General features: G+C 43.5%; 1 protein-coding gene and 1 long non-coding RNA gene across 13 annotated transcripts in view; one reads left to right on the top strand and one right to left on the bottom strand.

Moving 5' to 3' along the window:
- The first annotated feature begins 44 nt into the window (after positions 1-44).
- On the top strand, positions 45-7,891 carry Gm26533 (predicted gene, 26533). The gene is made up of 3 exons (NR_165792.1): positions 45-367; positions 3,371-3,575; positions 6,603-7,891. It is a non-coding gene; the product is annotated as a predicted gene, 26533 (long non-coding RNA).
- Ammecr1l (AMME chromosomal region gene 1-like) overlaps positions 5,042-18,598 on the bottom strand; it is a 25,580-nt gene continuing 12,023 nt past the window's right edge. For 2 of the 12 annotated variants that reach the window (XR_003952507.1, XR_385986.4), the window contains 8 exons: positions 17,011-17,455; positions 14,779-14,889; positions 14,374-14,488; positions 13,048-13,138; positions 12,265-12,335; positions 10,172-10,268; positions 8,956-9,083; positions 7,915-8,481 (listed from right to left, as the gene is read on the bottom strand). Coding sequence is in view for 9 of the 12 variants with exons in the window: in NM_001242430.1 (NP_001229359.1) it covers positions 8,370-8,481; positions 10,172-10,268; positions 13,048-13,138; positions 14,374-14,488; positions 14,779-14,889; positions 17,011-17,455 (971 nt within the window). In the remaining 3 variants the exon portion in view is untranslated. Of the gene's footprint in view, positions 8,482-8,955; positions 9,084-9,175; positions 9,230-10,171; positions 10,269-12,264; positions 12,336-13,047; positions 13,139-14,321; positions 14,489-14,778; positions 14,890-17,010; positions 17,456-18,598 lie in introns of those variants that run through there. The other 10 variants (XM_030250426.1, XM_006525841.4, NM_153515.4 and 7 more) reach the window with 7 other exon arrangements.

Below are 18,598 nucleotides of genomic sequence, written 5' to 3'. Positions count from 1 at the left end.
AGGGTGGGCTCCTACAAGGAAAGGAACCAATCCAGCTCGGAGGCGGGGCCAAGTGAATGGGCGGGGCCAAGGAAGCGGAGAGGGCGGAGAAGGGCAGGTCGGACAGGGTCTACACTGCGGGGAGCTCGCGAGGCTGCCCGCGAGGGGGGCGGTCGGGGTGCTGTCCTAGCGGCTTCCGGTCGTTGGAGGTGGGGTTCTGTAGTGCCCGCTTGGAGATTGTGGGTTTTTTTGTTTGTTTGTTTGTTTGTTTCCGGCAACACCCGCTTGCCATGAGGCCACAGAGTCAAGTAAGCCATTTCAGAAGAAAGTGAGGTGTAGGAGTGAACTAAGTGCCTGATCCAAGGAATGGCCTGTGATGAAAAGCTGGGTAGGTGACTACAGAAACATACTGAAATATCTTTCAATGATTTGATTATGTTAAAAAACCAAAAAGCAAAAAAATAACCCGGGTGTGGTGGTCATGAAGTAAACCACTGGGCGCGAGGATGAAGAGTTGAAGGAGATCGGTTTTAATTCCAGCATGCTTGAGGCAGGCAGAGGTAGGCCGATCTTTTTTGAGTTCAAGGCTAGCCTGGTCTACAAAATGATAGTTTCAGGATAAGCCCAGGTTACATAGTGAGGCCTTGTCTTTAAAAATGTTCACAGAGAGGCGTGGCTATTTAGCAAATTCCCTGAATCCATGCTAACTTAGGTTATAGACCATCCTGTTGAAAAGACAATTCTGAGCAGGTGAACTTAATATTGAGAACTCATCTTGTTGGTGGACATTGAATAGCAAGTAGGAAGCTAAATGAAGAAGTGATGCTATTGGAAACTCTATAGTGCTTGGCTTAGTAGTGAATACTAGTAAATTCTGCTAACTTAATAAAAAATGGATTGAAGGAGCTGGAGAGACTGCTCTGTGGTTAACACTTGATGCTTTCAGAGGGCGTGGGTTCGTTTTCCAGCACCCATTCTAGATGGCTCACAAACACCTGTGACTCCAGCTACACGGGATCTAAAGCACTTTCTGGTCTCTCTTGAAGGACACACACACACACACACACACACCATACACAATCTTCACATACACAGAAAGTAAATTTTAAAAAACTAGTAGAAGTATTTATTACAAGACAAAAATATGTATTTTTATTATGTGGGGCCAAATATACTGTGGTGCACAAAAAGATTAGATGGTGATTCTGTGGAATTTGTCCTCTGTTTCCACTTTGACATGGGCTCTGGGGATAGAAATCAAGTCATCAGTATTGAATATCAAGGGCCTTTATCTGCTGCATGATCTCACTGGCCCAAGAATAGGTAGTCTTTGGATTTGTAAATAAAGTGAGTTTTACAAAACTGCTGTGTATCTGTATTTGTAGAAGGAATGCATTGATTAAAATAAATGGTTATATAGTATTGATGGGGCTTTTTAACCATTTCATGATGCTTTCCTGAACAGCATGTGAGAAGTCACAACAGGGACTGGAGAGATCTCCCAGCATTAGCTGCTCTTACACAGGTCATGGATTCAATTCCTAGCTTCCACATGGTGTCTCACAGGGTCTATAACTATAGTCCCATGGGGTTGTAGTGTGTAGACATACATGTAGACAAAATACCCATACACATAAATAAATCTTAAAGCAAAGCAAAACAAAAAACAAAAAAAAAAACCCCAAAACCTTTATAACCGATATGCTCTGCTTATCAGAACTCCTGCAGAGAGATTCAGGACAATAGTTTATGTCATACTACATCTAGGTAGTAGAAATGGGCTTGAGATTCAGTCTACAAACACACACACACACACACACACACACACACACACATAGGGAAAAAGATGGAGGAGGGAGGGATGAGGAGAGAAGTCACCAGGCATAGAGAGAAAAAAGAAGAATAGCCAGGCGTGGTGGCGCATGCCTTTAATCCCAGCACTTGGGAGGCAGAGGCAGGTGGATTTCTGAGTTTTAGGCCAGCATGGTCTACAAAATGAGTTCCAGGACAGCCTGGGCTAAAAAACAAAAAAAAAAAAAAAAAAGAGAGAGAGAGAGAGAGTAAGAAAAACATAAAGTTACATTTCACAGATTGGCCTGTATATGACATTTTTATTTAGGAAACCAGTATAAGCCATCTGTTAGGCCATATGGTTAAAATGATGAGTTAGGTAAAAGTCTGTCCTCCTGTCCTTCTGTCCTCCAAATGAGCTCACCAACAGTAGCTAGAGCAATATCGACAAATGATCTAACAGAAAGTCAGAGAAGATGCCAAGAGAAGGTCAAGAGTCTGAAGTTTGGATATGGTTTAAATTAATCTCCTAAAGCTTCAAGTACTAGAAGTCAGAGCTGTTTAAGAGGTAGGGAGTAGCCAGGTGTGGTGGCGCACGCCTTTAGTCCCAGCACTTGGGAGGCAGAAGCAGGTGGATTTCTGAGTTCGAGGCCAGCCTGGTCTAGAGAGTGAGTTCTGGAGAGATGGTTTAGTTACCACAGTGCTTGTCCTTATACGCACGAGGACCCAAATTCCATCTGGGAGACAGTTTGAGGGTAAGAGGTGGACAAGGAAAGAAAAAGCAGGCTCCCGTAGATTGCTGTCTCTTGTTCACAGAAGACATGGGGAGAAATGGCAGAAAAGCACGGGGACAGGCATCTGAACAGGACACCCATAGTGGGAAGAGGAGACCCCAGGGGCTCTAGAAAATTATCAAACCAGAGTCCATCAGGGTTTCCAAGCTGTAGTCTTTTATCCCTAGGGATAATTGTGTCACTTTCCCATTCTCCAGGGCTTGGTCCTCTGTCTTTCCTTGGTGTTCAACATCAGGGAGTGAGCTTGATGGTCTTCTAGATGGCCACCAGTGCCCTTGTTACACTACTGAACACTGCTCGACCAGGGACCAGGCTGCCTGTCACAGCTCACCACCCCACAAGTGTTGGCAGTTTTCAGTAGTGTAGCTGTGAGTTGGCCATACTCTAGTCAGTAACCCTAATAAACTAGTTTTTGCCAAACTGGACGTGCCAGAGTTTCATTGTCTGCAACTTCTGACAGCTTATCTTGACTTGAAACATAAACACTGTCTCCCTGTACATGCCCAGGTTGTAAAGCACCAGTCCTCAAGTTATGACTCTTGACCCCATAAGTTTGGGAAACATAATTACATAAGGATTCTATCTCCTAACATTAAGACTCTGTATTAGTCAGGGTTCTCTATAGAGCCACAGAACTTATGGGTAGTCTGTATAGTAAAGGAATTTGTTGACTTAGTCTGTTGTCCAGCTCCCCAACAATGGTCAGCAGCAGCTGTGAATGGAAGTCCAAGGATCTAGCAGTTGCTCAGTCCCACAAGGCAAGCAGGCGGAGAGCTAATCTTCCTTCTTCCAATGTCCTTATGTAGGTCTCCAGCAGGTGTGGCCCAGATTAAAGGTGTGTACCACCACACCTGGATCTGGGACTTGCTTTGTCCCAAGCTGAACTTAGAGACCTCCATGCCTCCTACTTTGCCTGGGCCTAAGCTTTTCATGGCCACTGTGCCGCAAGAGCTCCATGCCAAGATCCAGGTCAGAAACTTGTGTCTTCCAGCCTCAAGATCTGAATCACAGGTGAGCCTTGTAATTCACTCCAGAGATAGTCAAGTTGACAATCAGGAATAGCCACTACAGACACAACAGCAAAATTAGTTATGAAGTAGCACTGAAAATAATCTTATAGTTGGGAGGAACTGTACTACAGGGTCACAGCATTAGGAAGGTTGAGGACTACTGTGATAAAGGGTTTGCCATTTTCCCACAATCCCACTTTATATACAACATTATGACAATCCAGGTGGCTAGAGAGCCATCCAGCCCTGGCATTGTGTACTGGACCTTGGCTAAAGAACTTCCAACAGGCTAGGGCTAAAGACATGGCTCTCCACAGTTAAGAACCCTTACTATACAATCATAAACCTGGAGTTTGAATTCCATTTAACATGCCAGGAGTCTGGAGTGGAATTGTGTTTTTGAGATAGGTTCTCACTCTGTAGCCCTAGCTGACACTCCAACAATTTTGTAAACCAGGCTGGCCTTGAGTTTTCAAAGTTCTGCCTGTCTGTGCATCTTCTAAGTGGTGGTTTTTACAGGCATGAGACACCTGTCCTGGTGTTTGCCTGCATGTATATCAGTATATTGTGTGCAGTCTCTAAGAAAGCTACAAGAGTGTGTCAGATCCCCTGGAACTAGAATTACAGATGGTTATGTGGGTGCTGAAAACCAAATCCAGATCCTCAGTAAGAAATGCTCTTAACCATTGAGCCATTTCTCCAGTGTAGATGACTATTGCTTTACTCTATAGCCAAATTCACAGCAGTCATTCTGCCGGAGATTACAGGCATGTGCCACTAATCAACGTTTTTTTGGGGGGTGGGGGGGAGCAGGGATGGGGATGGGGCATAAGATTTCATTTTGCAGTTCATCCTGGCTTTGAACTCTTGTCCATCTTCCTGTCCCCCAAATCATGGTGTTACAGACCTGAGCTACCATGTCTAGGTTTGGAAAGAGCTTTAAAAGTATCTAATCACCCCTACTTTCACCAAGAATTAGCACCGTTAACCTCAGAGAATAAAGGACAACTTCATACCACATATTTAAGCACCTCTAATCTCAAATGATAGGAATCTTTAAGGTTTTATCACACCACTTATTTTGTGTGTCTGTGCCAGACCACATATATAGAGGCAGAGGACAGCGTGGTTCTCCTTCAACTATATTGTGTTGCAAGGTGAAAAGGTCATTTGGTGGCAACATCCTTCATGGGCTGAGCCATCTCACCTATAGTTTTTGATATTCTGCTTTTTAAGAAACAGTCTCTCACTGTAGCCCTCCCATGTTGGGATTGAAGGATGGCTCTATCCTACCTAGCTCATAGGAATCTTTTAACAGGTACTCTCACTGGGATGGGTTTATTTCCCATCTCTTTATTCCCATCAGTTGTGAGGCAGAGGCAGACAAATCTCTTATGAGGACATCAAACAAAATAATGGAAAATCTGTTTCCAGTAACTCAAGTCAGGTGGTCACACAGAGGCAGAAGACAGTTTTTGTCCATTATGATTTATTCTCTACAATACTTCATTCAGGACTCTTGATGACGTGTACTCAGAAGTTATATAGCCACGAGGCAACCAAGTGTAATACAAGTAATTGGTCTGAAGTCTTTGCAGTGAAGGCCATACAATCTCTTCGGGGAAACAAACAAAACAAAACAAAACAAAAAAAACACACAAAAACAGTTTTCTAGGCTTCAGAAATCAATGGAAAGTAACACTATTAGTGAAATTGTAGATGTTAACATAGCATGGAAAACAGATTTTGCTCAAAATATTAAAATTAACACCCAAGACTTTTGTATAGATGATTTATTATAAACAGTAAAATATACGTAATGTCTCAACTACAAACCCTTTTTCATGTGTACAGGGTTTCTAACATGAGTTATTTTAACATTAGGAAGCAAAAACATTTTAAGAACCTCACAGTGGAAACAACCCAACACTAACAAACTCTAATGATCAAAGACATTCGCTTTTAGCTCAGGAAAACAAGGACAATTCATAATTACAGAGTATATGTCCTAGCTGTGGGTATGATGAGACAAGCCAACTTTCCAGACCAAAAGGCACTCACAGCTAGGGATGAAACAAATTCCAAACCAAGCCAGCAGTTTAGCTGGCTCTCTGAGAGCAGTGGGGACCTTGCAGCCTATAGCTAAAGGAAACCCAGGGCAGGAAACGGTCCCTTTCCACTACCACTAACTGGCCACCCTTATCACTGCTTTGGTCAACGTATGGAAGGCAGCTCAGTTCTAATTCAGAGCTTGACCTCCCTATGCAAAGCCCCCAAGTGGACAATCCACAATTGCTTTTTCCTGAGAGCTATCTGCCACATGTTCCCATGAGGTGACCAAGACTGTACTTCAACTTGTGAATGCCTATGCTCAAGTCAGGACTGACACCAATAGAGCCCATGTCTTTTGGGGCAAATAATTTTCCTTGCTGATTTCCAGGTCTCCTTGACAAGGCAGGAGGAACTTGAGCATTTGCACTGCAGAACTGCATTGGGAGCACGAGGGAATGTGCAGGAGTAAGGCGACTTCACTCTGAAACCACTGAGCCCACTTCAGTGTGATGCTGGGCCTTGCTAGCTGGATTCTTGTTTACCGATTCCCCAACCCCACCTTTCTGGGTCTTTCTGTCATTTTCTTAAATGGCAAGTATTCTACCCCACCCTCAATAAAACAAAACACACACTATACATTGGGAAAGACAAGATAGGGCAACATTTCTACAAGAAAAACAGGCTTGAGGAGCATGGCACTGTAGATGCTTGCATGACCAGTCTCACTGAGTGCTCAGGGGTGAAGTTTAGCACCATTTTTTTTTTTTTTTTGCATTTTGCTTTAAATCTTTAGAAATTAAACAACTCTTAACATAGAACGCTTGAACAGTAATGAGTGTAGCCCTATGTATCAATACTGTTTTACAAATTGGAAGTGGGTACCTCAGTCCAGAGCTGAGCACCCTGCATCAATCCATGGCACCTGAGAGCACCTGCTGTCACATGTCAATAACATAGCCTTCATTCCCCTCGGCAGGCAGCATGAGACCCCTTCATCCTAGGTATGTGAAGGAACCCACCCTGGCAGTAAGGGCCATGCATCCTGGGCATTCCAATGTCATCAGCACTTCCCTCATCCATTCCAGGTCTGTCATCACTCCTGGTACAACCTCTCTGCCCAGTTTTAAAACAAAACAAAACAAATGAAAACCGCAAGAACTTTGAAGTGATGCCTAGAATAGCACATATGGAAGTAGATCTACTTCCCTTCCTCCATTCCTGGCACAAGAAACTGATGAGCTAGGACTTGAATATTTGCCCATTTTGGAAAGCCACACCATCACCACATCAATCCTAAAAAAAGAAATCAAAACATATGTTCACCAGGTTGAGGCCACATCTGCCTCCCGAGTCTCTATGAATGTTGCTGAAAACCAGTGCGCCATCCTCAGGAGCCTTTCTTCCAGCCGGCCGTTTCCTTTGAGTTGCCTGAGCAGTCAGTGCCTTTGAGACAGAGCTGTCAAAGCACCTCCCTAGTTTCCTAGTACTACACGTTTTGCCACCAAATGAATGAAAAGAATTTGCTATCAGCTATTTTGGAATGAGTAAAGATGGGAGCGGGAATGTCAAGAGTTTAAATGAGCAACACGAACAGTTTGGACATTTGCACTGGTGAAGTGAGGAGTCCCAGTATGGTAGGCAAGTTAAAGGTTCACCTTGTTTTATTACACAGCATTGTTCTAGTCCTACTGAGGACTGATATAGCAAGTCTTCCTACTTCTGCAGGCAAATCAGAATAAAGAACTCCCCTACTTAAAGGTCCCTCAGGATGTTTGCCTGTGAAGAAAACCAGCTCAGAGACCCTGGAAGCTCTCCTGTGACAGTATGTCCTAAAGCCCAACCCAACCACCTGTTTACATGTCTGTGCTTCTGAGAACCTAGATGCAGCTACATAGGCACTGCTACCAGAAAAGAGTTGAGGTAGCCGGGTGGTGAGGAAGAGATCTCTCCTTTCACACCTGCTTACGACGATGACATTGGGACCTCTATAGGCATCTCCATTCCATTCCTCAGCAGGCTATGCCACAGAGCTCACAGCAGGAGACTCAATGCAGGAAGAGTACCAGAATGTCCACTGAGAGTCGGGTAAGCATGAAAACCTTCACAGCTTACTGTACGATGAAATGTCATCACAGGATTTCTGATCTTGGTTTGAGAATCTTATCCAGGACTCACAGGGGCTCATGGTGCCCATGTTCAACCCTAACATGGTGTTCACTTCTGAAGCATGGAGGTTGTGGATCAACTCTTGGTACACAATAAACTGGAAGTTTAAAAAAAGGAATTTAAAACAACCTAAAAGTGGTTCCTGTTGGTCTCCGTTGCCCAGACTGCCAGGGAGTACAGCTAATTGATGTGGCGGGCTGTGGGGGATTGGGGAAGAAGCCTCCATGGGTCACAGTCAATTCCAGTTTTCAGTGTGTGGCCAATACTTGTGGGAAATCACCAGACAACGGTCTTCTGAACCCACACAGCCATTCTCACTGGTTATTGGGGAGCCCTGATCCAACAGAACCCCAGATTGAGGAAAGGCTGATATAAGGCTTGGGCCCCTCATGTTCTGTTGCATTCAATGTATCCCCACACCCTCCAGTCAGCAGGAGGCAGACTTGGCAACGGAAGCTAGCATCATAAAATGGTGCAGTAATAGAAGTAACTGGACCAGGAAGAGGAGGCATCTGCTCCAATGATGTCATAGCCATTGGTGGCCACAGGGGGGTGGGACTGGTCATGTAGCCGTGTGTCAGGAGTAATGATTGTAGAGGGGCGGGGCATGAAGAGTGCCATTCTGGAAACAGTGCTGTCGAGAAGCAATATACTCTGCATAACTGATTGTCACCTTCTCACTTCGATACCTGTATGAGGAAACAGGCAAAGTGTTAAGAAGCCCAAATATCTCAGTGTCAAGAGTCACTCAGTAGAGAAAACTAAAGGCTTATCCCACAGTTCCAAAGAATAAAATGGAAGACCAAGAGCAATCTTACAGAAAATGAAAAGACGGCACAAGAAAATGACGTTGTTATTACAAATGGACACGATGAGAAAGCACAACCACAGTTCAGCCCTGAGAATGCATCTCAGCACATCCCACCTCAAAACGCTACATATGCTTATCAACAGGCTGCTGGTAAGCAATCTGCTCCCACCATCTGCATGAGGAATTCCAAAGTCAAATTACATGGGGGACAGATTGGAAGATGGCTTCACCAAAACCCAGTGTAAACTGCGTTATCTACGTTCAGGTTAAAAGTGAGATAAATTTGACAGAAATGCAACCTCAATTTGTAGAAGAGCAACAAACAAGTTATAACTAAAAGGGGCATAGATACCTAATTCTGGGTCAAACTCTGATGAAGCAGGTTAATGGATCCTTGGCTATAGGAAGGTCTCAATCCCCAGGTGAATATGCCACATCACGGGGCCATCAGAACAGAATTCATAGCACTTTGGCTTTGCTCTGGAAAGAGCCATGAGTCAGGATGCAAAGCATGGGTGTTACAAACCTATGGAGCCTACTACAGACCACAGGAGCTGGGTGACAATCCTTACCCAGAGCCATCTCTTTCCCACTGTAATCACTCCTCCACTGCAAGGTGATTATTCCTGAATTTTGACAGGGAAATGGCTGTTCAAATAAATTGTAATAGTAATAATGCTTTGTATTTGCAGTGTTTATTGTTACTGTTATTACTGTTGTTATATTTTGGTGCTGGAGAAGCAGCCCAGGGCCTTGAGCATGCTATATATTAAGCTCTACCACTGAGCCGCCGCAGTCCCAGCCCCTTGATTTTTTGGAATTTACTGCATTCAAAAACACTGGGTTATCTTCCAAACAGACCTGTGAAACTAGCATACGATGACTCAGCATTTTGTAGATGAGGGGCATAGCAAAGGCCCACCAAGGCTAACTTCTCTGTTCCCGACATCAGCACAAAGGGGTAGAACACTGACACCCACTGAACACCTCCAGTGTCACCCTTGGCTGAAAATACTATACCTTACCTTAAAACCTGAAGGAATTACAACTTGCATCCTACAGACAGGAAACAGTTCAGGGAGATGGACTAACTTCCCAGGTTACATAGCTAATAAATAACTAAGCCTGGGATACAGACCCAAGTTAGTATGTGTTCTATAAAACTATAGTCAGCTTGCCCTAGAAGTACTATTCCCCAAATGATCGGCTCCTTTTGGTTCCTTGTAAATATGACTCTGCTTTATTCTCTGCCATCTGAATGTGGTGACTAGGAAGACCACCTTTAAGTGACCCTGAATTTACATGCTGGAGGCCTCACCTTTTAAATCTAAATCCATCCTCCCCCGAAATCTCCTTGGCAGGTGGAACTGTCAGATTGGCTGTGGAAACAAAGACTAGCAGGGGAGTCTCCACTTTTGCAGCCACTATATCTATCCTCTGAGCTCTATCTCACACAAACACCTTTGGCTTAGGGGTATAAATACTGTTTTCTTCTCCTTCCCACCACAGATCCTGTATTCAACCCCCATTTAAGAACACCTAACAAGGAGAAGAGGGCAGCTGCTTACCTTGTGAGTTTGATTGATTTTCTGAATTCACTGGTAATTGGAGCCTTAAAACCACCTTTCCTGAGCAAGGAATCTATTGTCTGGATCTGATCCCAGTCTGAGGAAAACAAGCCAAAATAGGGTCAGTACACAGTCAAAACATGGGGGGAACATGCTCCAATATGACCAGTGTAGGAAGACAAATGGGATTCAAGAAACAGAGTGTGCTGGGGACAAGGAAGCACTGGGCCATGGTCCCACACACTGGAAGCCAATCAGCCTCACTAACAGTCCAGCTAAGACCCTGACACGTACATTAAAACTCATTGTGCCATGATCCTGTCCAAGTCTCCCGCTCTTTCTTACCAGATATTACTGAAGATCATGTTGTACCCAGGGCTGCTCTATAAAAAGGCAGATTAGAAAGACAGGGTCTCACTACATTGCCTAGATTTTTTTTTTAAAGACTTTATTTTACTTTTTATCTCTGGGTATGTGTATGTTGGTGGTATGTACACATGAAGACAGAAGATGATGTAGGGTCCCCTGAAAGTGGAGTTATAGGTGGTAAGCAGCCCATCATGGGTGATGGGAAGCAAATCTGGGTCCACTGCAAAGCAGTAAGAATTACTCTTTGTATTTTATTTTCAGTTTGTCAAGATGAGGTTTTTCTGTGTAGCCTTGGCTGTCTTGGAACTCTCTGTAGACCAGGCTGGCCTCTAACCCAGAGATCATTCTACCTTCCAAATGCTGGGACTAAAGGCATGCACTACTACTATTACCTGGGTTTTGTTTTTTTGTTTTTATTTTGTTATTACTATTTTTTCATGTGCATTGGTATTTTCCCTGCATGTTATGTCTGAGGGCGTCTGGTTCCCTGGAACTGGAGTTGACAGTTGTGAGCTGCCACGTGGGTGCTGGGAACTGAACCTGAGTCCTTTGGAAGAGCAGCCAGTGTTCTCAACCACTGAGCCATCTCTCCAGCCACACCTAGGATGACCTTGAACTTTCAGCTCCAAGAAATTTCTCAGCCTCCTACGCAGATGGAACTGCAGGCATCACATCCTGTGTCACTACAGAAGAGGCGAATTTTTTTTAATTATTTTAAATTGTGTGTGTGTGTGTGTTTGACTATGTGAACCAGAGTGCATACACCCCAGATGCCAGAAACAAAGGATCCCCATGGAGGCAGACTTGGGAACCAGAAATCAAACTTCAGTTCTCTGGAAGAGCAGGAAGGACTCTCTTGCTGAGCCATTCACCAGCCAAGAGGGAGAATTCAATTATGTGGCTTTTACTGCCTTGAACAGCCTTCCTTCAGGTATGACAGAACTGATAGCAATAAGAAAATTATTTCCTTAGTGAAGAGAGAAAAGTTCTTCACATCTGTAGTATTGCTAAATGTCCTTTACTGGTTGGTTGGTTGGTTTTGGGTTTTGTTTTTTGTTTTAGTTTGTTTGTTTTGGATACGTGGTCTTGTAATGTGTACCCCAGTTTATGCTCAGACTTAAAAAAGGAGATCCTTTTACTTCAGTCTCCTGAGTATCGGGACTTGAGTGTGTACCGCTGGGCGCACCTCAGTCTTCACATTTGTTTTTAGTTTATGTCTCTTTGTGTGTCTGTATGTAGGTATGTGTCCAGGAGCCCAAGGAAGGCAGTGGGGTTAGGTGGCAATTGTAAGCTACCTGAGGTGGTTGCTAGGAACCAAAATGTGGTCCCCTGCAAGAGCAGCACACATTCTTAACCCTGGACCATCTCTCCAGTTTAAGCTAGATAAATAAATAAATAAATAAATAAAGTGCAGCAATTTGAGCCCCATCCTCCCAATTACTATAGAAGCTCCCTTCCCAATTTTAAATTTTCTCAAATTTAAAATGGGAGAAACAATTTGATTATTTAACTGAGCTAAAATTAATATCTAACTACTAAAAACTATAATGTTTGATATTCTTTAAACAGGAACATATTGGATTTATGACCTAACCAAAATATCTTAAAATTCATCCTTTTTATGCTACATACACACTGCTTTTTGAACAAGTTTAAAACACAACCACAATGAAAACCAACAAGGCGATCGCTTTCCACATAAGTAGTTCATTAATATACTTAACTGGATATTTTTCTCTATTCCAGGTTCACACCCAACAATTACTGTGTTTCACATATTATTTTCAAAACCAGACTAATTCCAAGAAAGAAAGAAAATGGGGTTACATATCACAGAAAGTACAAGAAAGGAATTCTAGATACTCTTTCAAAGAGAAAATGTGCCCAACCCGCTTCCTACCTTTACTGTCCCCATCATTAGAACTCACTCACTAACTACTGAGCTTGTCTGCTGGAGTCTCTGTGTAACCCTGACTGGCTTTCCAGTCCTACGTAGACCAGGCTGGTGTTGAATTCATAGAAACTCCCTGTGTGTGCCTCCCTGATGATGGGATTAAAGTCATGTGCCACCACATCTCGAAACTACTGAGCTCTTAAAAAGCAATAGAAGATGTTTCTTTATACTTTACCAAATAAAATACCATGTACAGATTTCAGTTAGAAATACAGCACTTTTCTTTATAATGAAAGATAAAACACTGTCAAACTAGTTTCTGTGATTTCACTGAAGCTTAAGGGAACAAAGAAATAGAACTATTCATTGGAAGGAACCATTTGAAGCCATAATCAAGTAAGAAAGCTATTTTCCTCCCTTCCACCCCACTCACTCCCATCCCCAGTTCCTAATGTCTATGTCAGTTTGCCTTTGTCCTACAGGAATCTGGGAAGAGCTAAGAGGAAGAAGGACATCCATACTTGGTGGCAGTTGAGCTGAGTCCTTCTCTCTCCTGCCTTTTAACTGGCATGGCTGTGAGCTGCACAGTTCAGTGGCCATCTGTCCAACTCACCTTGTTCCTTAGCAACCTCAGGTAAATATGTGGCTGTGCGTTTGATGCCTTTTTCATTGATGAATTCAATCCGAATTCCATGGACCCCTACCTACAGAAAAATATGACCAAGTACATGGCATTTTCTGACTCTAACAACATTTATATCACCCACATAGTAGTCACAATAATCATAATAATCACATCGTCTCCTGAGCTGCTTGACCCCAGGCTGGGAAAAGACATTTTTTTACATGACTAAAGCATAGAAACCAAAGGGACAGTCAAATATATATGTAGTTGTACCTCTGAGAATATGAAGGTTGCAAAATAAAATTCTTGAAATGGCATACCTAAACAGTTTATTTTACTTCTAGCCCAACTCTACTATATGAACATATCAAACTGTTCATTTTTCTTCAAATTTGTTTCCCTTTGGAGTGTGTGTGTGTGTGTGTGTGTGTGTGTGTGTGTGTCTTACTATATGGTCCAAACTGGTCTGGAACTTGCAATCCCCTTCCTTCCACCTCTTGACTGATACATTAGAGGCATTTTCTTTCTTCTTTTCTTTTACTTTCTTTTCTTTTCTCTCTCTTTCTTTCTTTCTTTCTTTCTTTCTTTCTTTCTTTCTTTCTCTCTCTCTCTCTCTCTCTCTCTCTCTCTCTCTCTCTCTTTCCTTCCTTCCTTCCTTCCTTCCTTCCTTCCTTCCTTCCTTCCTTTCCTTTCCTTTCTCTTTTTCTTTATGTTTTTGCTTTTCAAGACAGGGTTTCTTTGTGTAGATCAGGCTGTCCTCAAACTCAAGTCTCCCAAGTATAGATTAGAGGTGTACACCACCATGCCTAAATCACCTCTCAATTCTAATAAACTCTTCTCCAGAGACATCTAGAGTGTTTTGTTCTCATTCTTTCTTTCCTCTTTCTTCAAGACAGGGTTTCTCTGATCTCACTTTGGTCTCACAGAGATCATCTGCCTTTGCCTCCTGAGTGATGAGGCAAGCACCACCATACCTGGCATTTCATTATTTCTTAACTAAACATAGGAGAAAGACCAGATGGATCTTATTTAATCTAGAATAGATCAGACTGGAAAGAAATAGAGAGGTTTTTTTCTGGGGTAGGGAGCAGACATGGTCATACTATGCAGTCCTGACTCCAAGCTGGTTTTAAACTAACAGATCCACTGAGTGCAGGGATTAAAGGTGTCTGTCACCACACCCGGCTCATAGCAAAGAATGCCTTTTCTGTCTGTCATTCTGAGACCCTCTCAATGAAGGAGATACATTACCATGTACTAACCCGAACCCAAATGCAACGAGAGATGCAGAGTTCCAAATGCAGCTGTTCTCACCTCCCAGTCCAGGTAGTCACTGGCATCTTCAAAGTTAGTAAGGAGGGAGACAGAACAGAAAAGTTTGGGCAGCTCCTCTCGGGTCAGGGGAGGGAATCGGCTGTCCTTAAGTGCACTAGAGGGAACAGAAAATATAAGTGAGGCTGCCTCCAGTTAGGACACAACACTGCATGCCACAGAGCCCACATAGCTGAGTCCCGAGGGCCTCTGACAGCGTCTCCCAGCATCTAACACTAATGTCAGTCGGTATGAACTGTCTTTGCAGGACTTAGGGGTCATTCTTACATTTCTCCCCTTCAAAAAGGGAACGTCAAGACTCTATTAAACATTTTGAAGAAATGAGGGTACACAGCTATTTTCAATTCTAGTTAATTTGTGAACATTTTCTTGTATTTGTGGCATTACCTGGTTAATGTGTATTCCCTGAGTCCTGAATGAAGATTCATGGCTGAGAAGGTCCCAATGCAGCCACGAAGCCGCTTGTCTCGCCCTGTCTTCCAGGTCACAAAGAGAGGACTAAAAACAACAAAAAACAAAAAAAACAAAACAAACAGGAAACAAAAACAAACCATAAAACAGATTCCCCAGCCTTAGATTAATCCTAGATACATTTCCATTCATTTCTGCTCTTTCTGAAAGTTGCTCAGCCCTGGCTAAAAACATAGAAAGCATCAAGAGGCGGCAGGAGAAGCTGTGTCCCCTTTTCCTATGCTATGTCCTCACATAGGTATAAGCTTTTCCTGCCTAGAACTCAACTCTTGCTTTTTACTTTGCTGGAGACTATCATTCAAAGCTGCCCAGTTCTCTACTGGAATTACAAGCGTGCTCTGCAGCACCCAACAATCTCCCCTCTCCAACTGTTCATATCCTCTCCTCCTTTACTGTTTCACTGAGCAGCTCCCTCATTCATGATGACACACCTGGCCCGTACTGCACAACCCTTAGCTACAAGCATTCTCTGTCATTTTTCTCACAATTGTAACTACTGGCAATCTACAAATAGCTCTGGTTAATAGACTTTCTATTAGGAATAGGGTCTCCTGTTCTTTGCTGCATACTCCAAACTCTATACGCTCTCTTGTCCCACCTCACTGGAGTACTAAGAATACAGACAAGCAACTGTCTGTTTCTATGGGTTCTGAGATTCTGAAGTCAGATCCTCACACTTGTAAACACTTTACTCAAGGAGCCATCTTACCAGTCCTTACCTATTATCTTTATCTCTGACAGATCTCTCACCTACTCTCATTTCCTTTCAATAATATACTTGCACCATATCAGAACTACTGTGCCAAACCTACTCTAGTCTAGTTCAGCCACCCCCAGGTTAAAAATTCAAGGCTCTGAATACAACCATCCCTATATATATCTTACCAGGCTTCAATCTCCTCGTCTCTGTTGTGAGTATCTGATCATAGCACCCCACATCAAAAATTCCCTGGAAGCCAGGTGTGGTGGCACATGCCTTTAGTCCTAGCACTGGGAGGCAGAAGCACGCCTCTGAGTTCAAAGCCAACCTGATCTACACAGTGAATTCCAGGACAGTCAGAGCTGCATAGTGTGACTGTGTCTCAAAATAAATAAAATTCCCTGAAAAGTCATTTCCCTCCACATTTCCTCCAAGAACACTTACGGTGTAACTTCCCTTACATTTCTGTGTGTAGCTGCTTGCCAACTCAAATGTGTCTCCCAAAGACAAGGGCCTTTGCTTTCTACTCCAACTTTGCTCAAGGCTCTGAAGAACCCTCAGCACAGCATCAACCCAGGGAATGAACACCACCAAAGCATGCCCTGGAAACAAACACCCAAACGCAGAGGTACTTTTTCCTTCTCCACCCCCCCCCCCCAACCCCCAAGACAGGGTTTCTCTGTGTAGCCCTAGCTGTCCTGGAACTCACCAGGCTGCATTGAAACTCAGAGCTCCAGATACCTGAGTCTGCCTCAAGTGCTGGGATTAAAGGTGTGCACCACCACCACCTGGCAGCAGTGGTTTGAAGAAAACATTGGCATGCCTTTTTTCATATAAGATATTTTATAAAAGTACTCCTTAAATAAGAAGAGGATGGCTCAGTGGTTCAAAGAGCTTTGTGGTTCAAGTGTGAAGACTAGCATTTGGATCCTCAGAATCCACATAAATGACAGTGGGTGTGGTGGCCCACCTGTAATTCAGGCTTCAGTGGTAGAGACAGTATATCCTGGCCAAGCTGGCTAACAGACTAGCCATACCCACCAGTTCTGAGTTAGAATGAGGTCAACTCTGAAGGTGGAAAAGCACTCTAAGATGATTTTCAAACATCAACCTTGAGCCACTTGTACAAACACATGCATGCTACCCCCACACATGCATATACAGGAAAATGGACAAGAAAGAAGCAATCTTTCTTAAAAGCTCCCAATGAATGAGAGTTCCTAGTCTCTAGCTTGCTTGACCCTCAAACACTTCTGATTCACATTCACTTAGATTTCACATTGAGGTTCCCAGTGACTTCTCTACCTACGCTATGCTGTGTTACATAACCACAACCACCACCAACAAAAAGTGTGTTTCTAGAACCATTTAAGCAGACCCTGTTTAGAGAGTAACCCCAGAAAGATGTTACCATGCCCCCCACATAGTCCCATGTCTAAGTTACTCACTAGGGGTCATTGGTGAATCTAGGAAGCCGTGGCTGTGGGAAGCCATAGAGGTGACAGTAGAGCACATCAAAGCAGTAGCAGCACATCTCTGCAGTCACCACCAGGTTCTTAGTGCTATTGGCAGTTCCATTGGGCCGGGGGAGAGGGCTCAGGGCTCCAGATGCAGTATTCATTCGTGTAATAGGAGAGTTTCCAGGTCCCAGAGTTAAGTCCGATACATTTTCCCGACCACTGCTGTTGTCCACATGCTGGTGGTTTTGAAGAGGTCCTGAACTTGAGCCAGGAACAGTTGTAGACTGGTTCCCGTGACTGTGCGTTCCACTTCCAGATAGTTTGGGCTTCTTGACCCCACAACAGCCTGCTGCCAACTTGGGCTCAAGGGGAGGAACACAACGTCTTTTTCCCATCCTGATTTGGTGTTCTTGATCTGGAATGCTGCAGAACCCTACAAAAGAGAACAGGTAAGTACTAATGGAATGAATCACAAACAAAACAAATCAAACACAAATTGTTTGTATGGATCAGTTAAAAGCTGTCAAGGACCAGTAAGAGGGCTGCCTGCCAATCAATCCTGATTGATGGCCTATGTTGAACCCCTATGACTTGTTTGGTGGAAGGACAGAACTGGCTACAAGTTATCTTCTGACCTTGACACTCAAAGCACAACAGTCTTTGCTCCAGTCCCCCTAGCAGAAATGAACTGCTTTTCAAGCTGTCAATTTTTTTTTTCAACCAGAAAAAAGTTCTAGACAGGAATCTGACCTGTCCTAAATTTTCCTAATGAGTTTCTATAAAGTTTATAGCCACCATGGAGAGAGGCAGGCAATGGGCAGCTGTCTATCCCAAAATACTACTAAGGCAAGTAGACAGAGATAGGATGCAAATAGATGAGGACAATACCATCTTTACAAGTTAGGCAAAGTGGTGCAAGCTTCTAATTCCAGTACCTGGAAAGAAGAGGCAGAAGCAGGCAGATCTGAGTTCAAAGCCAACCTGGTCTACATAATATGTCCCAGGGCAGACTAAGCTACACAGTGAGACCCAAAATAAACAAGCCTTTATTGTAAAGCATTTGCAAATAAAAATCCTTACTCAGCAATATTAGATAGATCCACAGTGTGTAAGTTTTAACAAACTTCTAGCGTTCAGAACAGCCATTCTAAAACTGAGCTTCACAATCGACTTCTCACGTGTTTGGTCCTTGTCTTAGGCAGGGTTTATATTCCTATACAACATCATGACCAAGAAGCAGTTGGGGAGGAAAGGGTTTATTCAGCTTACACTTCCATACTGCTGTTCATCACCAAGGAAGTCAGGAACTCAAGCAGGTCAGGAAGCAGGAGCTGATGCAGAGGCCATGGAGGGATGTTCTTTACTGGCTTGCTTCCCCTGGCTTGCTCAGCCTGCTCGATGATTATAGAACCAAGACTACCAGCCCAGAGATGACACAACCCACAAAGGGACCTCCCCACTTCATCACTATTAAGCCTCAACCTTTAGTTTCCTATTCATCCCCAAGATGTAAATAACTAAAAATCCCACAGTCTTTGCAAATTCTTAAAATTTCAATCTCTCTTAAAATCCGAAG

Source organism: Mus musculus, chromosome 18, assembly GCF_000001635.26.
Source record: "Mus musculus strain C57BL/6J chromosome 18, GRCm38.p6 C57BL/6J".
Taxonomy (NCBI): domain Eukaryota; kingdom Metazoa; phylum Chordata; class Mammalia; order Rodentia; family Muridae; genus Mus; species Mus musculus.
Note: the sequence above shows the minus strand (reverse complement) of the source record. Positions and strands in the feature narration are given on the sequence as shown.